Here is a 20128-nt window from a genome sequence, read left to right on the forward strand (position 1 = left end):
CTACATGATAGATGTAACTTTATGTCTATCATCTTCCAATACCAATATCTTAATTGTATTACTATCGAGGGTCATTCTCTTAATTGTGAATTAACTACTTTCTGATTCTTTTAGGAGAGACGCTCAGATCTGGATCAGAAATATTTCTGTGCCTATGTATTTCGCTGTTTAACCAACTGCTCTTCTGTTTCCTTTCCAGTCTTAGCTGCAAACGATGTATTATTGTGGGAAATGGTGGCATTCTAGCAAACAAATCTCTGGGCTTGAAAATTGATGACTATGACATTGTTATCAGGTGAGTTGTTTCAGCAAAAGAGAAGAGAAAATATTATGCGGGTCATTTTCATATATATATATATATATATATATATATATATATTTCTGCTATTTATAGTAATATAAATGACACCTGCACATTGGTTGTCTAGGTGTTTACAAATATAAAAACTAGATTTTATAAATATAAAATCAATACCTAGAAGACCAATGTGCAAGCTATCATTCATATTACTATAAATAGCAGAAAAAGTGAAATTAACAAAAATAACAGCCATCCATTATTCGACATTTGAATACTTGGTTCTTTTTTCAGCATTTGAAATGATCCTTTGATTAGAATCCATTATTTTATCTTCATTGAAACAATCCTAATGACACGATTCTCATATTAGTTCATCTTCCTAATCTGGTGCCTGCCAGATGTGATCAATTTCAAGCTTCCCAAATTCCCAACCAGGATGTATTAACCTATTTTGCTTAATATTAGGCAAAATTGATAGCCAACATCCTGTTGAAGATATTGCATTATACATGCCGTTGTTAATTCTAAGGAACAGTTGCTGCAGGGCTACATGCTGTTCATAAGGAAGTGAGATTTTGTGGAAGCCACAATTCTGTTTTCCCACTTTGCTCAGAATATCCTCCTCATCAGTCATGTCTGACCCTCAGCCACTCACTCCACTCAGAGAAGAAGATATGATTAAAGGGTTAAAAGGTCCAGCCCTCCTACACCAAATTTGTTTACTGCACAATTCCTGCTGAGGATTAGGAACAGCTTAGAAGGTAATAAAAGGAAAGGCTTCAAGGCTTTTCTAATGCGCTCAAATGAAAGAAACTATTTTCCAAAATTATTTCAAAATGGGATTCTTGGCAAGGAAGATAGAAATAGCTATCTTCTGGAGCTTATGTCACAACACTTTGCATTTGATAGGATCTTGCATTTAATGTTTATGGACCTGACCTGCAGTTTGTTTTGTTTTAATATAGGCAGTAATGATACAAGTGAACCGTATTATTTGCAGAGGTTATATTCTAGAGTTCCATTTATAGAAAATACTCAACATAACTTTTAAATAAATTAAACCTTGTTCACTCAAAGTTGTATCATTTTTTGACTTATGACAATGGAGCACCAGTACATAAACAAAAAGTGAACATGTATCAGTTATCCAAAATTGTAAGTCTGGAGTGCCTTTCCATGATTTCATAATTAGGGCCTTTTACTGTCTCCTATGCACAATAACTCTATAATTCATGTTTATGGTGATAAATTCCAGTTTTTCAAATATATTCTTCAAAAGAACATTCACACCTTTACAACAGCTGTTAAATAATAGGTTAGCAATTATATGAATATTAAGAGGGGGGGAGGTATAGTTTTCCCTCTCCAGTTGTGTCCAACTCTAGGGCACAGTGCTCATCTTCATTTCTTGGCTGAGGGAGCCAACATTGTCTGAAGACATTGCCTTGGTCATGTGGCCAGCTTGGCTATGCACCAAAGATACACAGAATGCTGTTACCTTCCTACCAAAGTGGTACCTATTTATCTACTTGCATTTGCATGCTTTCAAACTACTAGGTGGGCAGGAGCTGGGGCAAGGAATAGGAGTTCCTTGCAAGTTCAACAGACATTTTAATTGAATTTTTACATAAGTGATTATGTTTTTGTCATAAAATTTTTTTAATTAATATTTAACCAATCTATTTAGAGTGATTTAGACATACTTATAGAAATGTCTTTAAGTAAATATATTCATACTGAGGCAGTAATAATTTTCCATAGAATTTTTAATAATCTGTATTTTAACATGTATTTGTGGTGTTTTTTTTAATGTCAAATTTAAAGCCACAAGTGAAGATAATAATATTTGGAATAACTGTTCTCAAATACTTAAAATTATTGAAAAAACAGGTAAAACTCAGCTACAGTACACATTTTCATTGCAGCATTAGAACCTGTGTGGAACAGATGAATTTACAGCAATTAATCCAATAGCCTCTTCAATTTCTTGAACTGTTGGCCAGCCTCAGTAAGTTTTTGTATGTAAAATGCATAATTAACAATAAAACATAATATATCATCAAAAGTTAACAGCAGTTTATGTTCAATTCCAGCCATAGCTATATTTAAAATGCCATCAGTTTTTTCAATGGGACAGGACAGTAATTCCAGTGTCAAGTTTAAAGAGGAGACATTCCCAACAAGCACCACAAAATAGATTAAGAAAAATATCAATCTGTAGTAAACCTAGTAGATGGCATAGAGTACTTCACATTAATGTAGTTAATAAAAACTTTAACAAATCTGTATATAGACAAACCTCTTTCAGAACTTTCCAATGTAGTATGTCAGTATCTCCTACTGCTACTGGTTGTAGAATTTCTTACTATTTAAGTAAACATTTTTTTATTTTATTTAACAATCTAATATTACCAGGTCCTTGATGACTTTTTAGAAATCTACATTGTATGGGTTGAATAATTTGAGGTAATATTTTTTATAGTTTATGAACTAATGTAATAGTTAATTCATGTTTAACAAAGAAATTGGATGCTAACTTGAAGAAAGAACACAATAGCATAGGCTTCTAAGCAGGAGATTATTTAGAGAAGCTTAATTATTAAATCCCAGTAGCACTAGAACAACATCCACCCACTCATATAAATCAATATGTTTCTTGTACCAGTCTACGGAATAGCCATCTGGACCAAGAATGCTTCCTGTTTCATGGATTTAATAATATGCCCTTATTTCTTAGAAAGAGAAAGATGCAGTTGAGTAGATAGCCCAATAATTCATTATCTTAGGAAAAACCAATCCATGATTACATTGACTCTGGAATTTAGAATAAAATGGAAAGCATGTTTGTTTGCTTATTTATTCTATTTCTTAATTGCCCATTTCCCCGTTTATGAAGTAAGAATCTTTGTTGTCTCTCTCAGTAGAAATAATACCACTTGATTGCAGTTGTTTCATTTTAAGAAATTTATAATCTATCAAATAATATAGTCATTCCTGCCATCTTTGCCTTGTATATTTTAATAAATATTCTGCATCAAATGCATAAAGAGAACTGAGTTCCTGTTTAAAGTCCATAAGAGTTGTTTGTTTAAGTGCTATATTTAAGTATTTGTATTTGTTGTGCTATATTTAAGTATTTGTTCTTAAAACACAGCCAACAGTCAGCCAGTATACCATTTGGCAGCCTATTTGTCTCTTGTAAGATGGTCTCAGTTGTGGCTTAGAAAACTCCAGGAACCTTGTCTTGATAATTTCAAAATTCTCACAGAAGATATTTTAAATTACTGTGCTGAGAACATCATATTTGACATGACAATTGTAGAACTGCCCAAATAGGTTATTTCAGCTGTATTTGTTTATTTATTGATATCCCACCTTTATTATTTTCAATAACTCAAGGAAGTGAACATACCTAATATTCCTTCCTCCTCCTATTTTTCCCACAACAATAACCCTGTGAGGAAAGTTGGGTTGAGAGAGAGAGACGCTAGTCTAATGAAAGCCAGCTTTCATGCCTAAAGTAAAAACATGTAATCTCTTGGTTCCTAGCCTGGTGTCTTAACCACTGGACAGGGATGTCAAACTCATGGCCCTCAAGCTGGATGTTTCATGTACTGGCCCCGCCCCTGCCCAGTTTAGCGAAGGGGGAGAAAGTCCTGATACGTCACGTGACAATGCCGTGACAATGTGAATCTGACACTCCTGCACTAAACTGGCTATACTCTCTTAGCACATATTCCAATCATGTTTTTTAACTGTTGGATGGTTTAGATTTTTTCTCCAGTAATACTGCAGTAATTTCTAGTATTTGAAGTAGGCTGGAAGTTCTTTCCCCCTTTATGTAAGTGACACAGCATTAAAATTGTCTCTGTTATTGGAGACTTAAGTCTTCATGAATTAAATAGATTTCTGAATTCTTTGAGGAATGTTTCAGCTGATATAACCATGATTTTGAGGAAGCCCTGATCTCATTAGGGAATAACGATAAGAAATGTACTTTTGAAAGAATAACTTTGAAGTACTTTATATCTCATTTAAATGCTCATTTGTTACAATATTTACTTGAACACTGTACTTCTAATTAACACATTTGCAATTCTGTGAAAAACTTTGATTAAATTGTAACACTGCAAACTTAGTACAGACAGCAACTTAGCAGCAATTTATATGTTATAAAAAAGAAATGCAAAAATAGTATGAAGGAATGAGAATGACTCTAGGAATTCCTTTGCATAACATAATTGAAAATAGTGTGCCTGATATCTTTAAATGAATATTTTTCTCAAGATTTGTTAGTAGTAATAGGTGAGAAGTATGGGAAGTATCAAGTTGCTAAAGGAATTTGTTGCTTCTTCCCTGGTATAATTGAAAACTCCCGGACTTCCTGTTTGAGCTTCTTCAGCAACAGACTGAAACCTCGTCTCTGCAAGGCTTCGATCCGTGCTCGTACTGGAGTGCCCCGAGCCAGCTGGTTTTGGGGCTAAGCCACCCCTTAGAGGTGGTGAAGAGGGAGGAGACTGCCAGCAGGGTTGAGGAGAGTCGCATCTCTCCTCCCCAGCTGGCCATTACTCCCTTTCCCGAAGGCGGTTGCAGCGGTGGTCAGAAATGGCCACCACAAAGAAGAACTCAACCGGAAAAGAATGTGCAGGAGGAAGATAAGAAGAAAAAGTTTTGGTTGACCGGGTCAAACAGCAAAAGCAACAAATAAGGTACCCTGGAATTGAAACTGTTAAAAAACAATAACATTGTTCCCTAAGAAGATTTTTAAGCTGTGAAGGAGAGAGAAAAGGGAAAATATTTGATTTTCTCCTTTTTCTATACTGACAGCTAAGAGACTTAAGCAAGAAATTGGAAAAAAATCCACTTTGACATCAATAGGCATTTAATGCTGAAAATAAAAAGTCAAAGGGATAATAAAGATTTCTGGATAATTAAAAGCTTTTGAAAACAGGAAAGGAGAGAGGAAGAATAAAAGGGCAGGATCTGGAAGGGAGGAGACTGCCTTGAATTAAAAAAGAATTTACAGCAAAATCTCAACAAGACTTCCAAAAGATACATTCTAACTGAAATATCGCAACAAAAACCCCAGGAAGAGAAAGTCGAAAAAGAAATAAGAAGATATAACTCGGGACTATCTGGATTACTTGATGATTTCTGGATTCTTGGTTATTGTTTTGAATGACTAAAATCAATCGGGTGGTTGTTTAAAACTGTTTAAAATGGCTCCACTTTTAGAAGAACTGAAAATGGAACTTTAAAAGTACAAAGAAGATGCACAAGAAGGGAGAGGTTCTTTTGGCTTCATATTTCAGTTTTTAGAAATGGAGATTTGGAATTATGAGAAACAACAAGAAATGCCTGCAGAACAAGAAGATTGCGACAAAGAAGAAGCCATCTTTAATGAACAAGTAATCTTAGATGGGGGGGGGGAAGGAAAGGGGAGAAAGAGAATGGAAAGTTTAAGATTGGGAAAAACAACTCCAAAAAAAAAAATAGAGTGAATAAGTATAAAATCAGAAAGCAACAGAAGAGGAAAATGCAGAAGAGAGAATTAGAATTAGAGAGACAAGGGGGTAAAAAGGGGAGGGAGAAGATGAGAGGGAAGAAAGAAAGGAAAAGAAGTTATAAAGGACAGAAGCAAAATATAGAGAAACAGGGTCTATTTAGAGATAATGGGTGAAAACTTAATGGAAAAAGGGATTCTGCAAAGGTACATAAGATAGTATGGTTATTTTAGAAGCAGAAATAATTTTAGAAAATATGAAACAATGTATGATTAAAATGTCTGATAAAATAGCTATCGTAATTCAGTGGAATGCTTGTCAATAAGTAAATGTAACAAAAGGTATATTTAATGATTTATAAAACATATGTGAAGAGAAATAAGGGAAAATTAATTGTGGAGATTATATGTGTTTTTAAGGAAGTATGATATTTAATTGAAAAGTGTTAAAGATGTTATGATTTTAATGATTATTAATGATAGAACTGAACTGGAATGGAATGAGGGTTTATAATTACATATATTTACAATTCTTATAATACACACTATATTCTTTAAAAAAAAGAAAGAATGTGCCAAGCAGAATTTGATTGGAAGTTATATATTATGTATTATATTGAAGGTCATAAACTTAAGGTATATATTGAAGTTTAAATAAGAGTTGAATGGATGTAATTAAAAGATATAAAGGTGTCATACTCCAACTGGTAGCTACAGGAGAAAATTTGTTTAATGAGAAAAGATAGTATGAAATTGAAACAGAACAGACAAAAGTATAAATATAATGATTTGAATTGAGATGAGATAATCAAAATAAAATTGAGAAAATTAAAAGAGGGGAAAAACTATATAGAAAATGTAAAATAGTATAAGATATGGAATAGAATACCAAAAGGAGCATGAAATTGAGTTTTGTGTTTGTATAAAGAAGTTCAACCCAGGACCATGCTATTTTCAAAAAATATGTTTTACTTGTATTTTGTGTGTGAAAACCCAAATAAAACTTTATTTAAAAAAAAGAAAAGAAAATTCCCAAAATAACATGATTTTAACAGGGTTTAATTATTCTTGTCTCCTTAAAATTTTTATACTGCTTTAAATTTTTAATGCTGACATTTTAAATTGTTATATACTCTTTCATATTTTGAGGTTTTATTATACACTGCCTAGAGTACCTCTTTGAGTTGGGATGGCAGTTCAGGAATGTGAAATATAAATAAATAAAAAATAATCTTATTTTGTCAATATTAATACTTTCTCCATACAACATATAATCACATATCTTGCCTCCAAAGAATAGACCATTTATAGTGTAAACTAATGGCAATATCAGGCAGTTCTATTTTTGCTTTATTTACTACTTACTGCTTTATTGGCAGTAACAATTCTCAATAATTTGAGTGTGATGCCTTTGCAATTTTTACCGTGGTGGAGTTCCTGACATTGATTTTTGCCACACAAAACTTTGAACTCTAATATAAATACAGTTCATAATTTTTCTCTTATCTCCTGGAAGGCTGAATTCTGCTCCAGTAAAAGGCTTTGAAAAAGATGTTGGTGGCAAGACAACAATGCGGATAACGTATCCAGAAGGGGCTATCCAGAAACCGGAGCAGTATGAGAAGGATTCTCTGTTTGTACTGGCAGGATTCAAGTGGCAGGATTTCAAGTGGCTGAAGTACATTGTCTATAAGGAAAAAGTGGTAAGATAAAGTGTGTGTTTTTTTTCTCCTCAGATTTTTCAGGGTTATTCACTTGTAATTACAACATTGATTTCCAAAGAAATGAAATGATAAAATATACGTGATTACAGTGACCACAAAAGCTGCAGCTTGCATCAGAAGTTGCTTATATATGTATTATGACATCACCTCATATGTGCTATTACTTTGATATAATCTCAGTTTTCTGCAGAAGCTTCTGAAATAGAACTTAGTTATCAGCTCAGTATGTAGGCTTTTTGCCAATTCCAATTCTATGGAATTGCATCTGTCTTAACAATAGGTCTTGAGTTCTTCTCCAAATAATCTGGGTGTCAGAGTTTATTAAATTCAATTGAAGTTGTTTATAAAAAAAAAATAAGAAACCTGGGATGGCAACGCATAACAAATAATTGATAATGATAGAGTGAAAAGAGCACATTTTTGCAAACTACCTGCTGGAAAAAGTCAATAATAAGGTTGATAAATGAAAACAATAGCCCTGAATAATAAGTTCAGACTAAAGACTGGATGATACATTTGGGGACTGATTAGATAAAGATGTGTCTTGCATCCTGAGCAATACAGTTTTTAGAAACCATATGTAAATAGATTTTTATAGAGGTTTTTCATTTGTACTTGAATATAAAATGATGAAACTATTTTTATTTTTGTTCTCAACTTTTGTAGGTTATTTTTGTTCTTACTTGCAAGTTACATTCTGTTCTTTGTCAATTATTTGAAAAATATACGATGCTCTGTTAGTAGAGCATGTTTTGTTAGCTTAATAGCAAAGCAGGGGACAACTGTGCTTTTAGTTGGGAATTATTGTCCTTTTTGCATCTGTTTTATTAGGATATATCCAGCAGAAATATATTTCAGAAATACAGATCCTGCCAAGATTAGCTTGGGTTATGCAAATAAGCTATTTAGTTGGTTGATTCAAAGATAATTCCTTGTTTCAGAAAAAAGATTTCATCTGCAAATTCTCCTTCAACATCTGCTTTGTGTTGGCCAAGAAGCCAAGCAAATGTTTATTATTTGCATTTTGGTAATTTCCAGGTTTTTCCCTCTTACTTGAATATACCCAATTTCACCAATAATCTACCCAAACATGAATTTATAGAGGAAGTTCTGGTGGCATCAAGGTATAGTCCTCATTAGTGGAAGTCTGATGGTGAGTGAACACTTGCCTGCAAGTGCAGCCATGTTAAAAACCTGCTTGTTGCACAGGCATCTGTGAGTCACATAGTGCAGGGAAGGCTTTGAGGATCAAGTAGGGTTCAGTTGTATTTCCTCAAGGGAATTAGAATATATGTGCTTCCTTGCCTTCTTAATCTATATGTGCATTAGTTTGGTTTCCAATGTGTTTTAGGGATGTGAATAATTATCAAAGTGGCATAGCTTAGGAAAGAAAACAAGGCATAATGTTATATAATCCTTCTAGACATCCTTTAGTGGAAGAAGGTACGAGAGAAATTCCCCATTTTATATAGTATAGGAGACTAGTCATGATTTGTATTTGAAATGTGAGATACAAAGTGGTTATGTGAACACAAATTGCATATTTATTGGAGGAAAATATTTCTGCCTCCGTATTTCTTACTTCTGCTTATATAATTTTTGGAGGCATTATTAGCTGAGCTTACTTTAGAGTCATAGAGACCTATCAATATCATAATAGTAAGTTTTGTAAAGAGATGAACTACGGTATAATGCAGTGTGAAGTTAGTAACTAATCTTTCCTTGTTGAATAGTTTATTGTGACCTCTGGTACTTCCTTATTAACTATTGTTTGTCATCACACATCTGAATTCCTTACTACCATTAGACAAAAGATACATAAAAACATGCACTTTCACCCTGAAAGCCGATGCACAGTCCAAATAGGTTAAAACTAATCCATCTTGCACCAAAGAGTGAATGGGTTCTCTAGATGCTTAAGAATGAGTCACACTCATGAGGGAAAAGCAAAGGGAGAGGCAGAAAGCAGATCTGTCAAGCCGACTACTTCCAGAAGGTATTAATACACACAGGGACTAGAACATACATTTCTCTTTACTTCACCTCCTTTTTTGTTTTTGTAAGCTAATTTTGCCAGATATATCTCGAAGTATTACAATATACTGTATGTCAAGAAACATTCTTGGAGGACAAAAAAAGGGGGCTTATTTCATTCTCCTGCAGTCTGCCTCTCTATATACTACTAAAACTGTTGTATCTGTTTGATATTTTGAAACCTTCAAGTGTAATCTACCATTAGATATAATGGTGAATTAAAGGGTAACAGTTTTTGAATCAACATACTTCAAATGGCTAACTTAAAGAATCCATCCAAAATCTGGCTACTATGACTCCTATGGGAAAGAAGTTTGGCAAAGTTGTGGCCTCTTCAGCTCCAATGCACCATTCAACTACACTTCCCAAAACCTGTGGTCCTGTGGTGCAAGGGAAAAGGGGCGGGGTATATCCCTACCCTCTTACCCACCTCCCTCTGGCCCCGCACCTCCTCAGCTGGTGGCAAGGCCTAACAGGGTGAACAGGGATTGTCTGCTTTGGGAATCAAGGCTGAAATTTGAAATACATGCCCAATTTGCATGTATACCTGATTTACAACCACAATTGAGCCCAAAATTTATGTTGTTAAGTGAGGCATTTTTAAGCAAATTTCCCCCCATTTTATGACCTTCCTTGACACAGTTATTGAGTGAATCTTGGAAACTGTCATAAATATAAAGCAGTTGCCAAGCACCTAAATTTTGATCACATGACCGTGGGGATCCTACAACAGTTGTGAGTGTGAAAAAGAGTCATAAGTTACTTTTTTCAGTGCCAATTTTTTAAAGTTGTCACTGAATGAATATTTGTAAGTCGAGGACTACCTGTATCTCAATGGCAGTGGGCAATAAGGGATGGAAAGAAGAGAGGAATTTGGATGCCTGCTGGTGAAATAGCACTGAATGGGGGTGCCAGCAGGCGACAGGTAAGTCCTCTTTCTCCCTGAAGGAAAGGGGCCCTTGGGCACACACTGGGATGGCGGGTAAGTGTGCAGTTTTCTTCACTGTCATTACCTCCCTTTGTTCCCTCTCTCCCCAGCAAAGTGACAAGTAGTTCCCGGGTTGGAATTGCCAAGGAGAATGAGTTATTTCTGATGCTCCCTGCCAGCTTCCCACAAGTAATGTCAATGGGGAAGCTATCAGGAAATCAGTTGTTCCCATCACACTGCTTTTTACTCTTATTTATATTTACTCTTATTCGTTACTCTATTTCTGAAAGAATGACACAACTCATGGGTTACTAAGTACATTACTAAAATTTTTGTGTCTTGTAATTGTCAATTGGATGAGGTAGTACATCACAGAGCAATACATTTGAAATCAATTTACCTCAGATGGGCTAACTTACCGAATGCATCCAAAATTCATTACATGGGATTGAAATTGGCAAATTTATGGTTGTTTCGGCATCCAACTACACTTGGATGGAGTTGTAGGTTGCATGATGTAACAGTAGTATATCCCTGTCGTCTTTCCCACCTCTGGCTCCTGCAGCTAGTCAGCTGGCAACAAAACCTGACTAAGTGAGTAGCCACTGGCTGTTTTGGAACCAAGGCTGAAATTTGTAAACTGTTAATGATGGTGACTGGTGATGGAAGAATGAAGGAATAAATTTGATCCCTACTGACAAAGTGGGGCTGGCTGAGAGCACAGACAGTCAGGTGAGCCACTTTCCTCCCTGGAGGGAGGAGTCCCTTGTGGACATGGCAGAGTGATAGAGGATGCCATTTTTCCTTGTGGTCTGTATCTCCCTTGATTCCCCTTCCCTACAGCAAAGTGGCAGACAGTTCCACACTCAGCTGAGGAAAGGGAAGAGGCTTTATCAGGGTTCTCTTAAGAGGAAGTGAAACAGCATAGGACTTCATTGCATGTGAAAAGAGGAAGGATGAGGGATCAACTGGGATGCTTGCTGGTAAGGCAGGGCTGACTGGTTCTGCTGGCAACAGATGAACCGTCTTCTTCCCTTGGGGAACACTGGAATGGCAAATGGGGGTGTTGTGAAAAATTCAAATTACACCTAGAGATATACTGTATATGTAATTCATCCAACAACCACAATTCTGGCACTCCCAGTTCTGATCAATAAGCAATCTTCTGCATCATTAAGAGCGGGGAGCAAAAAAGATGATATCCTTTGGCAGGTAGCTCTTTCAGGGCAAATGGGCTGCCTGTCAGAGATTTCAGCCCACCCGCTTTCAGCCAGCACCCAGAGACAAAAGGAAGTTATCTCAGCAAGCAGTAATAGTATGCAACCTTCCCACCCAGCTTATCCACTGATCTTCTAAGGAAGTCAGCAGAGAAAATTGCAAATGGTGATTATATAATTGTGGGTTGCTTGGCAGTTGTAAGTGTGAACAGATCAGGACCACGGGACTGGGTGAGTGGCAACATTTTGTGACCATTGGAAATATTTTACAGATATTATATATTTTACAGATAAGCACCCTTTCTGAGGCCTTCTTAACTTTGGACCATTGTTAAAGAAATGTACATAAGTTTAGGAGTACATGTACAGTAGTTGCATTTCAAAAAGGTTTGTATCTCCTATTACAAAGGTATCTCCTATCACAGGGTATCAAACTCAAGGCCTACGGGCTGGATCCAACCCGTAGGGTGCTTAGATTAGGCCCACAGGACTGGTCTGGAAATAGCAAAGGACTGGCCCACGGTGCCTCTGTTAACAAAAATGGGGTGCAGGTGGGGTGCACACGCCCCCCCCACCACTGCTTTTGGCCTCTAGAGTCCTCCACGAGACCTTCCAGGCCCAAAATGGAGCCTCAAATGGAGCCTACAAATACGCAAACTCATGCTTATTGAAAGTATAGATTTTTGCAGATAACTCAGTGCTTACTTTTTGTTTTTCGTATTTCTGAAACCAGTATTGTAGTTTTAATAGGTTTTTGAGAAATTTGCTTTGTCAAGCTATTGAAGGAAGATGTATAAAATCTACTGGGTGGAGGCATAGATGGGGACTGAATGTTGGTTTTGAAGAAGGTAGATGCAAAGTTCCCTTTCAGATAAAAATCTAGGTCATGACAAACATGCAAGAAATATATGTACTGTAAAATAGCAAAATAGATAAGATATCACAAGCAGAAATTCCATATAATATGCTTGGTTAATGGAGTACTTACAGATAATCCTCAGATTAAATCCATTTGTTCAGCAACCATTCAAAGTTACAATAGTGCTGAAAAATTGATTTATGACCAGTCCTCAAAGTTCCAGCTGTCACAGCACCCTCGTGGACACATGATCACAATCTGGACATTTAAGATGGCCAGTTTGTGATTCTGACTTCATGGCAAGCTGATGTCTTGTGATCACCATTTGAGTCCTTCCTTGCTAGCTTCCTATAAACAAAGTCAATGGGAAAGTATAGAGGGGCTGTAGGGAGTGGGATCTGCTGCAGAAAGACCCAGTGGAATGCAGGCTGATGAGCAGAGGCTTCATACTGGTTGAAAGAGGCCTGGTTGGGGAAGTGCTATGAAGTAGGAGAATCCTGGGGTCTTGTACTCCATTGTAGGCTTGCTGGGATACATGTCCTTCCCTGCTAGCTCTCCACAAACAAGGTAAACGGGGAAACTGGCACGGAATATTGCAAGTCACTCCAGTAAGTTGCTCTAACCACTTTTTCTCCCAAGGAGCCTACAATGGAGTACAAGATCCCAGTATTCTCATACTTCATAGCACTTCCCCTCCAGGCCTCCCTCAATCAGCATGAAGCCTCTGCTGAAGTCAGCCTGCATTCCACTGAGTGCTCCTGCAGCAAATCCCACTCCCCATAGCACCCCTCCACTTCTTGGTTGGGACTCCTGTCACTTCCAGCTTAATGCTGCACATGCTCCTGGGGTTAGGCAGCTACCAAGATTGCTGTTGCTAAGTGATGTCTCATGTGACATCACACTTTATGGCAACATCACTTAGAAAAGGCAATCCTAGTCACAACTCTGTAACCTGAAGATTACCTGTAAGTTTCTAGCCTTTAAAACTTTCCTGTTTTTTTTTTTTCTGGCCAAAAATAAATTCTACACTCTAATTCTCAGACCTTACATTTGTTTGAGAGACTTTAAGATAGGTGAAATCGAAAGTTTGGGAACCACTTATTGCACGCAGCTGGAAATTATGCAGAACACATACTCAAAACGTTTTGCCAGTGCACTGAGAATCTCATTATTTAGTCAGGTGCCTTTTATGTTATTATATTTTATTTTATTATTTCATTTTATTTTTTGCCATTCTTCCTTGTCTGTACTCCTTGGGGACAAATGTAACCAGACAGGTCTCACATTGCTCAGTGGAAGTGCTTACCTCAGATTTAACCAAACTATGTTTGGACAGAAAACTTCCCAGTTATTATTATGTTAATTCTACCTGTCCTTGTGCAGTGGTGAGAGGGATTGAATAACTGCATTCTTCATTGGGTGGGGCAAAACAAGCACATGTATTTCTGGAGACTTGGGGGGTCTGCAGCCCTTGTTTTCTTATTACAAAGAAGAAAAACCCAAATTACCTGCACCAATACACTCCAAGCTTCTGGGCAGGTCTCCATTCAAATTCTTGTTGTTCTTTGTAATTTTCACATACTTGTTCCTGGATCATAGAGTGCAGAAATCTCCTCTTACAGCAGCTTTTATATTCAAAGTTTGTTCTTTTCTTGTTGATCTAACCAAAAAAAAGCAGTAAGGTGATAGCAAGGATGCTTGACACTTTATCTGTCTTCCATTCTTTGCTTGGGATCTCCATAGCCTGGAGGGAAACTGTGTGCATGTTTGTCCTTGCAGAGGCATAATTGGAACATATGGGGGCAGGGGGTTGAGAGAAGTGATTTAGAGCACAGAAGTGGTAACCTGAGAGTGCTCTCTTCATATAAGATTAGTGTTGTAGATAAGAGATTGAGCTGCAAATAAGCCCCTGGTCTGGATGAAGGGTCTGCCCAGAAACTCACACAGAGGCCTTAACCAAGCTACTGTCTCATCCATAATCCTCCCTCCTGCAAAGCTGACTTATTCCACAGTGCTTAGTATGAAGTGCTTTGAAACTTGAAAATTTGAATTGATTTTAGAAGCAATAACTATCTGAAAAGTTGTTTTAAAATGCAATAAATAATAAAACACAACCTTTTGTTTAAAAAGCAATGGGATTTTATCTGTGCGTAATGTACAATTATCTTTTAATATATAGAGGAACAAAATATTCATAGACATCTCCTTAATTTCTGTAATGATGAATAAGCCTAGAAGACCCTTCTCTGTGTCTTTCCTTGTTGGTTAATGGCATTTTTGCACAGCTTCAGGAATCCATTTTTCTGAGATTTTCCTACTAAATATATTTTCATCCAGGAAGGTAGCTGATAACTTAATCAATGCATCTTAAGGGGAAAAATGCCATTCAAATAAGTAAAGCATATGTGAAGGAGCATCATAAGCATGCCTTCTTCAACTTAGTGTCTTTCTGATATGTCCGGACCTTTCCCACATCCTACACATCCAGTGAGCATTAAGTTGAGGACAGTATAACTTTTGAAGAACAAATAGCCAAGATGTCATAGATGAATTTGACTTACACAGACACAACTCCCCCCCAAAAGTATTCTTGCATAAATGAGGACTTCTTTCCCCTATTTTGTAGTTTTCTTCTTGGTGGGATGTGTATGGATAATCAGCCGGTTTCTCCAGTTCCATTATCACAATGGCTTAAAGAGCAGAGCTGCTCCCTGGAAGCTAGGTACTCATTGAAACAATTGTACACTCTTATCTTCTGCCCAGCAAAGAAACAGTCATATATAAGAAACTCAACACAGCGCACAGGATAGGCTCTGCACTCCTAGTGGTTTTCTGACTATTTGTTATAATGATTGGTTAGGATTGATTGATTGATTTCATTTGTATGCTTCTCTACCCCAAAGTTCTAGGTCAGGATCATTCAAACTAGGTTTCATTGAAGTCTAGGATTTTGTGAAAGCTTGAATAGATTCCATGAAGAACTAAGGAGAAAAATCCCCTCTCCCTGAAGAACTGGGTAGCGAACTGAACCGCAGTCATGTTGATCTCAGGCACACAGTTCTCTGCTCCTGCTCCTGCTCCTGCTGTGCATAACCAGTATTGCTTGTCATCAGTATTTGCAGATGTATTTACAGGAGGTGACTGGTGGTCTTCCCCTCATCTCATGTACAAAGCCAAACTGCTGCCTTCAAATTCTGATGGACATTTCTAACACATGAGTACTTGTGGTGAGTCCTTCACTCTTGCTTGACTTTTCAAATTGTGGAGTATACTTGTGTGTATGCAGGTGCATATTCCAAGAGGTCTGCTTATTCATCAGGATGGCATCCTGTGCATACCTTGGATGCAGTCACCCCGTTGAAATTGGTGGACATTAATAAACAGTCTGCACTGCTTAGCTGATCAATTTGCAACCCTAGTTCTCTGCTGTTTCCCTCTTTCATACTGTCAATCACCTGCTTCTTGTTTTTAACATGACAATGACACCTACAAACTCTAATCCAATAAAGATTGTTTACTCTGTTGATCTCACCTAGAAGTTTTGTATTTTGTCTTCCTTGGCAGGATTCTTTTGCTCCTAATCACTTTGTGACTGCTATAGATACAACAGGTGACAGTTTTCATTTGGCACTTATCTGTGACAGAAAGAAACACATTGTTGATCTTCTGCCCATTTTTCTACTTTGTTACATAACGTTTTTTTCTCCTTGGCACTAGGTTTAGAACTTTTTTCTCTGTTTCCACATACAGTATTTTCTGCTTAAAACTTATTAATAAAGTAAAATCATAGTGAATTTGGATTCACTTTAGCAAATTGATTAGTGCTAGATATTATTGCACAGTAGGCTAAAAGTTACCCAAGAGCAATGCTATGTTCTTTCATTTGTTTGCCCAACTTTCATTTATTTATTAACAAAAATATTTCTAAAATATCTTTGCTCTCCTCCTCAGCTAAAAAAGCACCTCAGTTGTCATAATCATTGCCAATATTCTTATAGTAAAAAGATATGACATGAAAGGAAGTAGTGATGAAGAGAGAAGAATAACAATGTAGATACTAGTGTCCAATTTTGCAAAGTTATTTCTAATGATTAGCTGGTATGGATAGAATATAGGAAAATAAAAGGCAGCCAGTCTTTTAGCCCGGTTTTCCATTTCTCAACCTGTTACAGCCTGGCAGAGATGGATTTAAAGATTCCATCCTTCCTGGGCTTTAAGAAAAGTGTCCAGATTCTTCTGTTCTGTCCACTAGAGGAAGAGGAATGCCTGTGATTGCAAATTGGTTTTTTTAAACCTAGCTTTACTATTTGCATATTCATTCTTTATAATAAAAAGAAGTAAGTCTAGCTTTACTATTTGCATATTCATTCTTTATAATAAAAAGAAGTCTGTTTTCTTATAGTTAGAATTTGGATCTTTCCAGATACTTTGGACTGCATCTCCCATATTCCTCTGCTATTATTTGGGGATTATTTTCTTTCTCTCTCTCTCTTTCTCTCTCTCCCCTTTTGGATGTTTTTCACTTATGATGAAGTGAGCTGCTGCTGATACCTTTTAATACAATAAATTAGCTGGAATGGTGCTATCCAATACCTCCTGATCTTTTTGCGGTCAAGGGTGGCAGTGTCCAAGGAAATTTCCATCATATTTGTTTTCATCAAGTTCTATTTTCATAATGCAACTCTCTTTGATTACAAATATTCTTTGTGTTGTGAGTGTTGCTTCCTGCAAATAATTATATAAAAATTAGTCAGTTTTCTGGAAAGTGACTTAATGGGATATGGGTAAACAAAGTGTTTGGAAAGAGTTTAGCAACAGCACTTCTTTAGGCTTTTTTCTGTGGCTTTCTGTGATGAAAAATAGATGAGCATTTTCTTTCTGAGCATATCCAACACATTAACACAAAGGATTAGAAAACTAGCAATGCTAATATCATCCTCCACAAATTCTTGAGATACTTTTCTTTCTTTAAACACCCTCAGAAGAGCTTTTTCTTACTTCTGTCAGGTTCAGGTATTTGGCTAACATCAAGAAGGGTGCCCTAAAATTTCCCAACTTAATCCTGCCCTGTTCAACTACTGTTGGCACATGCATTTGCCAGAAAATCAAATAGCTGTAAGAATGCAACTCCCCATCTGATAATGAAAACATTTTAGTATCCTGTAGAAAGAGAAGGCTGAATGTTGACAAGTTCACAGGAGAGAGAAATATATTCATTCACTTGCAAGCTAGATACTAACCAGGTATTCCATCTTCTAATTGCTCTTCTGTTTATATTGTACATATTCTTCCATGCATCATGTCTTTGCTGAAGTGACAGAATACATTCCACTCTGTGTTGGACATAGGGATATTCTGGAGAAAGCGTAAGCAAACTCAGTTTGCATGTGTCCTGCTTTGATGTCTATTTCCTTAGATAAAATGATTCCATTTTCCCAAATCTGTTTTATGGGCTTTAGCTCATAACTAGCACCTCTCTTGCTCTTCCTTGATTCAAGTACTTTTTAGAAGTTTGACTCATTTTTTTCTGTAAACAAAATTCTGATACACATATGACTTCACTTGTGGGAGGGGTAATGGTGTTCCAGATTCTAGTCTCTTGCCCAATTTAGCCAAATTTTAGGCAGAGCTGAAGCTTCCTTCTTCAGTTCGTTGAAACAGTGATGCTTTCCAAACATTATTAATTTGATAGATTTCCCACCTTTGTTATTTTTACAAACAACTCAAGGCAGAGAACATAACAAACACAATTTTCTCCTCCTATTTCCCCCATCACAACTGTGAGATGAATTGAGTTGAGAAAGAACAACTGGCCCAAGGTCATGTTAGCCTTTCTTGGAAAAAAAGCAATGAAGCTTAAGTTGAAGGATAAAGAGCATTTTGGAAAGCTGGAGAGAGCAGCAGGGAGCAACCTTATCAGTTTACTTTTAAGGAAATGGATATTTTGAGACTGGTCACATTTTCAGTGCCACTGAAAAGACGAGCCTCTGTCCTGACAGCTATTTTACATGAGTGCCACACTTTATTATTAGAATTCAAAATATGCCTTCTGGCTAAAAAAATATCTATTGTATCTTCAAAATGCACTGAGAATAAAAACACTGTTATCATTTTGACGGGATAAAATGGAAGATAAATCTGTGAGTTTTGCAGATCTACTCTTTAGTCTTCTTATCTTCTGCTTCTTTGGGAGTCAGGTTAACTACACAGTAGCTGGGATATTTCCAGCTCCCTATCCTGAAGAGTTTCCTCATCCCAATAAGAAAATAATAATAATTCTAAATGTTTCATGTGTAGAAAAGTATTTACTTTATTTTGGATTTTTTGAATTTTTACTTATTTTGCTACTGAATTTTATGTGTGTGTGTGTGTGTGTGGGTTTGTGAGAGAGAGAGAGAGAGAGAGACTATTTTTTTAAAAAACATTTTTTTATTTATTTTCATACACAAAAATACCCAACATACTAGTGTAAAAAATTAATTATCCTCTTAGGTTTAGTAATTGGCTGGATCATCTGCCGTTGCAGCAATTGCAGCTGAATGCAATTTGGTTCCTATAACTAGTAATGAGTCTTTTATGTCACTGAATAGGACTTTTGATCCATTTCTCCATGGAGAACTTTAGCTTCAGCTCAGTATCATTTGAGGATTGTGGCATTTAGGTATGGACTTTGACTTTGGCATTCCAAAACATTGTGTTATGTCTTGGGGACCGGTTGGGGTTTCCAACCAGGTCCGTTCTTTTAGCGGGAGCACGAGCAGCTCCCATTGGCTGGCTCCGTTTGACAGTCGGCTATAAAAGCCGGCTGTCGGGCTGAGCCAGTTGTCGTTCGCTAGCCAGGTCTGCCTGTTAGTAAGCAGACGCGACGACCCTTTATTCCCTGAATAAAGCCTGTTCCACTTATGCTCTGGTCTAAGCCTCTCATTTCCTCGATCCACAACACTGGCGACGAGGATGGGATCGGAAGCCTAGCCAGAAGCACTCAAAAGAGCTGAAGTCACGGAATCACAAGCGCTGTACCGCAGCCGTATCGCTCGCAAGGAGCTCAGGCTCAGATCGCTGCTGCTCCAGAGTGAAAGTCACGAGCGTTGTAGCCGCTCGAATTAAAACGCTACAGCAAGTGAAAGTCGGGCGCTGAAGCCGCAGCCGCCCGCGCTCGCGAAGGAGCGCCAAATTCAAACCGCTGTCGTTTGAATTCAGCCACTCAAGCGAAGTTCGGCACTGTAGCCTACAGTCGCCAACGCTCTCTAGGGAGCGCGAAATTTGAACTACTGTCAGTTACGGCGCTGTAGCCACAGCCACCAAACACTCGCAGAGAGCACAAAAATACAAACTGCCTCCTTGAGGCTGGAATCACTGAGCAAGTCAAGGGCGCTGCAGCCACAGCCGCCAACGCTCACGGTTAGCAATAAACAGGGCCACGAACACCCAGTGAGACAAACCAGTCTGCCAAGAGACTGAGTGATCCAGAATGAATGTCAATTCGGCATTCCCACCGTTCAAACCTGATGAAGAGAAATGGGATTCATACAAGAATCGCTTTAACCATTTTATCGATGCCA

The 20128-nt window shown here is 37.2% G+C and overlaps 1 protein-coding gene across 14 annotated transcripts in view; it reads left to right on the forward strand.

Annotated features, from left to right (window-relative positions):
* Positions 1–20128, forward strand: part of ST3GAL3 (ST3 beta-galactoside alpha-2,3-sialyltransferase 3) — a 209728-nt gene that overhangs the window by 137318 nt on the left and 52282 nt on the right. For all 14 annotated transcript variants that reach the window (XM_026707278.2, XM_087929769.1, XM_087929762.1 and 11 more), the window contains 2 exons: positions 200–295; positions 7321–7507. In XM_026707278.2, coding sequence (XP_026563063.1) covers positions 200–295; positions 7321–7507 — 283 coding nt within the window. The remainder of the gene's footprint in view (positions 1–199; positions 296–7320; positions 7508–20128) is intronic.

This window comes from Pseudonaja textilis, chromosome 3 (genome assembly GCF_049901715.1).
Source record: "Pseudonaja textilis isolate UNSWEBS1 chromosome 3, rPseTex1.2, whole genome shotgun sequence".
Lineage (NCBI taxonomy): Eukaryota > Metazoa > Chordata > Lepidosauria > Squamata > Elapidae > Pseudonaja > Pseudonaja textilis.